The 6,176-nt window shown below is 52.7% G+C and overlaps 1 protein-coding gene across 1 annotated transcript in view; it reads left to right on the top strand.

The window, feature by feature from the left end:
- Positions 1 to 1,492: 1,492 nt before the first annotated feature.
- Positions 1,493 to 6,176, top strand: part of LOC103609471 (chromosome unknown open reading frame, human C2orf70) — a 21,935-nt gene continuing 17,251 nt past the window's right edge. The window contains exon 1 of the mRNA XM_008593788.1: positions 1,493 to 1,566. Within this exon, the coding sequence (XP_008592010.1) occupies positions 1,493 to 1,566 (74 nt within the window). The remainder of the gene's footprint in view (positions 1,567 to 6,176) is intronic.

Genomic DNA, 6,176 nt, shown 5'->3' with positions numbered 1-6,176 from the left:
AGCAGTGTTCAACCCCATCCAGGGTTGGCGGTCGTGGGAAAGCCTTCCTGCAGTATGTCACACCTGAACCGAGGGTCGCTCTTCTAGAAACTTTTACTAATGTTTTTATAATTGTAGCATGTGCTCCCCAAGGAGAATTTAGAAAAATACAGACATGACTGGGTTCTGAAGGGCATGGAGGTTCCTCCCACTGAAGGCAACCACTTATTCATCTGCAGTTCCTTTTCCCCGCCAGGCCTCAGTTTCTCTGCTTCTTGCACAGTTTGAAAGCCTGGGGCTCCCCCCATTTCATCGTTATCCGTTAGTGAAAGTCTTTGGAGAATGCTGGTGGCAACAGCATCCTGTGACCTCATTTGCGTCTGTGATCTTCAGCAGCTGCCATCTACAGAGTCCGACTGTGAAGTCAACGCTTCCCTCCTTCTGACATCAGAGGGGAAGAAATGAGCCCTGGAGAGAAGGGGCAAACCGCAGCATGTCCTTAGTGATTCTGGGGTAGCTGCATAGGCAGCTGGGGAGGCAGGGTCTGGGGCCAAGTCACACAGAGGATGACACCTCGGAAGCTGTCACCACACCCTTTCCTCCCAATTAAAACCCTAAGGCCCTGGCCCTGTTCTGCACACCTCCTACTGCTGGTGTAAGGGTCGCTGGAGAAACCAGGTTGTGGGGGCCCAAATAGTTAAAGCAAACCTCACAGGGGCCTTTAGAAGGTTTTCTCTCAGGGCAAACAACCTATTGGTTCCGGAGCCAGAATGAACTCCAGAACTGGGGACAAATGTAAATCACCCCCTAAGACTTTTCATGATTTGTTTTCTGCCCCTTACTTTGGCAACTACTCTTGTGGAGTAGTTTGAGGGGCAGGATGAGGTGAGGAGGGGGTTCCTAGGGAGAAAAATGTCCTTCCTCCCAACACACACGCACTACAGAGGGTCCTAGGCAACCATGCCAAGCGGAGCCCACGGTGGAGCCCCTTCCTGGAGCCCCCACGGAATTGGGGCGCTAGGGCAGCCTTGGGGAGGGATGGCTCCTGGGCCCCTGCGGCTGCTCCTGTTCCTGGGCCTGAGCCGCAGTGGGGCAGCTGATTTCTGTGCGCCCCCCAAAGTCAGGGCCCGGCCTCTCCTTTCCCGCCATAGCTTTCCAGCCTGGCTCATCGCGATTCCTGCGGCGGATAGAAGGATCTTCAGGACGGATCCAGCCGGGCGCTGTACCGAGTTTCCATGTCCATCCCACCTCCCGGCGGGCGGTCAGCGGAGAGCTGAGCCCATGCGTGGATGTGACGGCCGAGGGTCACACAGCAGAGCACTTGGAGACGGGGAGGCATCTTCTGCGAGCGCGCCGTGGGCTGCTCCAGGGAGGGGACGCAGGAGGTCGCAGTGCCCCGGAACGCGGGGACCGCGGCGGGCCAGACTCGCGTTGCCAGGCGCGCGGTTGCCGGGCGACCGCGGGCTGTTACCGACGGGCGACAGCCAGGCCGCCCGGGCTCGCCGCGCCCACCATGGCCTCCCGCAGCGCGGGCACCCTCCTGACCGAGTTCAATGCCGCCTACGTGCCCCCCGGCCTCATGCCCGGGTAAGGCTGCCGCGCACCCGGCCCCACCTGAACCCGACCGTCGGAGTCCCCGGGGGCGGCCCGTCGCCCCTCTCCCCCGCCAGCGCGTCCTCTGTCGCCGAGCTGCGCCCCCGGGCCTCCGGGGTGAAGGAACGTGCGGCGCCGCGTCGTAACCCGGCTCGGTGGTCTGCGGGCCGCAGGGGTGGCCGCGCGCTCTCGGAGCAGGCAGGGGACGGGCGCGGGCTCGGCTCTCTAGGAGGTCGGTCCCCGCGCAGCCGGGCACGACCAGCCCGGGTAACGCGACCTCTTGCGGATGGGGCACGGCTGAGGGGTCGGTTCTTGGAGAAGCCCCAGGCAGGCAGCCTGGAGAGCACCGGGAGAATGTGAGGAGTCCCCAGAAAGGAGGGGGCACCCCTGCGAGGTGCGGGGCCCCAGGGTCCGGGCGGGAGCAGTATTTGTTGGTCGAAGCAGGGAAGGAGGCCGGGCGGTCGCCCACTCGAAGAATCTGGCAAGGCAGGATGGGCGGTAGTTAATGGTTAGCAGTGTGGACTCGCCACCCGGCCTGGCGCTCGGTCCTTTCACTGATGTCACTTTATCCTCACAGAATTTTGGCATTGAAAGCTTCCCAGCCCCAGCCCTGAGAGCTGCCTTGCTCTATTATTTTCAAATGCAGGGTCATACCTACCTTCCTTTTCTTTGGATATTTTCAAATTCTAAACTTCTAAGATGAAAGTCTGACTGTTCTCTCCCATTCGTTCTTTGGCCCTTTCTCCTACAGTGTCTGATGTTTCCACTCTCAAACTCCTCCTCCAGAGTGTAAGATTGTCTTATCTCTCCTACTAGTCAGCATGGGCATTGAGGGCAGGGACTGGGTTCTGAGGAGCAACTTGCACAGTATCAGCAAATCTGGACGGAATGAATGAATGAAATTAGTGTGGTGAGAGTGCTGCAGGCAGGGTCTCCAAATGGGTGGAGAAACCTCAAAAACAAAACACATGCTCCCTCCTGCAAACTCAACAGCCTGCAAAATAAAGAAAAGGCCTCTGTGTATTTTGTATAAAGTTTGGGTTGTTTTGGCTGTAATGTTAAAATCATTCTGGAGACTGTGCAGCAACTAGGAGCTGGTGCCCTAGTTTTAACTCAACCCATTTGTGGACAGGACCTTTCTCCGGGCCTTGAAGAGCTCAAAAGCTACTTCGATTCCCACCAGCCAAAGCTGATTTACCAGCTTTCCTTAGTTTCCTGAAGCCAAACCAGGTGTGTTAGAAAAGGTGACTTGGGATTTGCCTTTTCTTTCATTCATTTAGGCATTCACTTGATAACGACATGTTGAGTGCTTGGGATGTGCCAGGGGTTATGCTAAAGGTTCCAGGAAGACCAAGGCAAACAGGTGTGGGCTGCCCTCCGGGAGCTCCCAGTCTGATGGAAACACATGAAGTTTAGTTCAAATCAGCCTTTGCAGCCTTGGATAGCATGCTCACAGCACATTCCAGGTGTTTATCATGAGGTTTAGTTTTGTACATGGACATTTTTGGGGGGCCTCCCATAGTCTCCTCATCTACTGCCTGATTCCTTGACCATTTGCTGCCCATGGGGCAAGGCCTGGGGCTTCCTCAGACCCTGCCCCACGGTTCCCCCACTCCGTCCGGATGCTTCGGTGCTCACGCCACTTGTCTGCAGTTTCCTGAGCTCTCTGTCCTGCGATTGATTTAGAAATGATCATAATGAATGGATCATAAGTATGCCTTTAAGCTTGGACTTGGGCTAGTTTAACAGCTGATCCTACATCTGCCGCTTTCTCATCTGGATCTTTCTGAGAGTGATGTGCTCTCCTTAAAGATTCCCATTGACAAGGAATGAATTGAGTCGTTTTAAGTTTTGAAATCTACCTCACCGGCAATTTTGTTAACTTTACAAAAGAATCCAAGATTCCCTGCCACACTTGGATAATTATTATTTTTGTGTATCTTTTCAAACACTAATCACAGGAAATTAAATTGCAGCCGGTGTCTTGCAATACTCAAATCCCCCCCCCCCCCTTACCAGTTTTACTCATAGAGGCAGAGAATATTCACACTGGTAAGGACCTCCGAGATTATGCAGCCCAGCCCGCTCCTGTTCCAGATGAGATCACTGAGGCCTGGAGTGAGGGGGCCTGCCTGAGCCCCACAAGGTGATGGTAGAGCTGGCTGAAACCAGGTCCCTGATGCCCAGTAGTAACAACATGAGTCCCCAAGTATGAGCATTAACCACGTGCCAGGCACTATGCTTGGCCCTTTACAAAGTTTTGGTTTTTTAAAAAATCTTCCCAACAACCCAGATGAGGAACGAGCAGCTTGCCCAAGGTCATTCAGCAAATAAGTGCCCGAACCAAGTCTTTATGGCTTGAACACCCCGACTTGCCCCAATCCTCAAGCAGCCTCTCCCCCTGCCTCCCTCATTCAGCAGGGAGGACATGGAGTAGACATTAAGAGGTAGACTTTGGAGTCAGCGTGCTTGGGTTTGAGTCCTGGCTCCATTACCTATTTACCATGGTCAACTTATTGATCCTCTCTATGCCTCACTTACCTTGTCTGTTAAATGGGCATACTAATAATGTGGAGGGTAGAGGAGGCTTAAATCAGCTAATATGCACTTGATAATTGTTAGCTATTAGCATTAGTTAGATCCCTACTGTGTCCAGGGCCTGACTCTAAGCACTGTGGGACAATGTCAGATAACGAGGATGCTGGTCTTCAGTCTAGTTGGCCAGGGTGCTCCATTTGGTCCCTTGCTACTCCTGGGTCGCACAGCTCCCAGGCACCTTGCCACAGGCAGTGCCTGCATGTGCCTGGCCTGGGTGCCATCCCTGAAGCAGGCAGGTAACTCTTGGGTCAGAGTCCCTGTGGTTATAAGGCTTTTTAAGGGATAAGAGTGGCCTCAGTGAGATCCTGAGCCTCCTGCATGCAGCTCAGATTTGGGTGGCATCCCTCCCTTGCTCTCTGCCTCCTGCCAAACCTCAACAGGCTCTCAGTGCAAACACTTGACCTGCCATGTGCATGCAGTCATGCCCAGACTGTTACTGCCTGCATGTCCACCGTTCCTGCCCAGCGGCTCCTGCCCCACCCCTCCCTCCATCTGCCACTGAGCCAGGTCTAGGCCTCAGGGGCCTCAGCCCCCTAAAATCACATGTTCCACACTTGCCATTGCCAGGAGGGTGGTCCCACAGACTCCCTGTGCAACAGACATGCACACCCAGTGGTGTGCTGGTAGATGTTTAACAACCAGCTCTCCGGAGGAAAAACGCCTTGATTTGTAACATTCCCCTGTATGTGTGGTATAAATACTCCCGCCATGGCTGATTTCAAACTATGGGCTCTGCCTAGATGCAGAGTCAGGAAGGGATATAGAACAGCACACCATAGCATAGCATTTTCACTGTCCAGATGCAGGAGACGTAAATAACCTCAAGAGCACAGACTATAGTAGAGTGTAGTAAAATAATTTGGAGATGGTGAGTTTTGAGTATTCATTACCTTTATTTCTAATAGAATTTATTTTATCATAATTTTATATAATTTAATTTTTAATACTGGCTTGTTTAACAACAGACTCGACAAATTCCTGAAAATTTAGCAATTGGCTCTCTTGAAGTCGGTGTAAACCAGAGAGAGCTGCCTGCAGCGCCCCACTGCCTGTAGCACATCACTGCCTGTAGCTGCCAGCCTCCTCTGGCTTGTGGCCTCACCCTGCAGGGGGAGAGGTTCTGGCAGGGCTTGAGAAGGAAGGGTTGGTAGTTGCATTTCCAAAGCCCCTTCCATTTGAGTCCAGGCCCTGGCACTGAAGGTGAAGCCCCCGAGACAGACCAGTGAGTCCTGGGGTATAAAACGAAGGCCACCTCCCCAGGAAGATGAAAAAGACCCTGTGTGCCCAGACACTGGTGTTAAAATCTCTTGGGGAGCTTTAACAAATACCCATACCCAGGCCCCATTTAGAGATTCTGATGTAACAAATACCCTGTGCTCAGGCTCCATCTAGAAATTCCGATGTAATTGGTTGGGCTGGGCCTGGGCATCAGGACTTTTTAATCCTCCCAGGTGATTCTGAGGTGTGACCAGGGATGAGAAGGGCTCGTCTGAGATGCTCTATGGCCCTTTGCAATACTGAGGACCATTGCTAAAGTGTCAAGTATGGGCCTGTTCCCTAAACATTTTAAAGAAGATGCCCTGTATTAGTCTGTTTCTGTTGTTTATAACAAAATACATGGAACTGGGTAATTATAAAGAAAAATGAAATTCATTGCTTACAGTTTCTGAGGCTGGGAAGTCCAAAGTCCATCTGGTGGTGGCGACAGTGACTCGGGGCCTCACATTGCAAGATGGTGGAAGCAGAGAGAGCACAGAAAACAAGAGAGAGAGAGAGACTCTCCTCTTTTAAAGCCCTCAGAACCATGCCCCTGACCACCATTTTTAATCCATTCACTACTGCAGGGTCCTACAATCCAATCACCCCTTCAAGGCTCCACCTTTCAATTACCGTAATAGGATTTCCCACCCTCTTAACACTCACTGGGGTGCTAAGTTTCTAATAGGTAAAACTTGTGGGACACAATTCAAGCCTCAGTGAGTTTTGGGGGACATAAATCAATCCAC

Source organism: Galeopterus variegatus, unplaced genomic scaffold (assembly GCF_000696425.1).
Source record: "Galeopterus variegatus unplaced genomic scaffold, G_variegatus-3.0.2 Scaffold9648, whole genome shotgun sequence".
Classification (NCBI taxonomy): Eukaryota; Metazoa; Chordata; class Mammalia; order Dermoptera; family Cynocephalidae; genus Galeopterus; species Galeopterus variegatus.
This window is presented reverse-complemented; position numbering and strand designations above follow the sequence as displayed.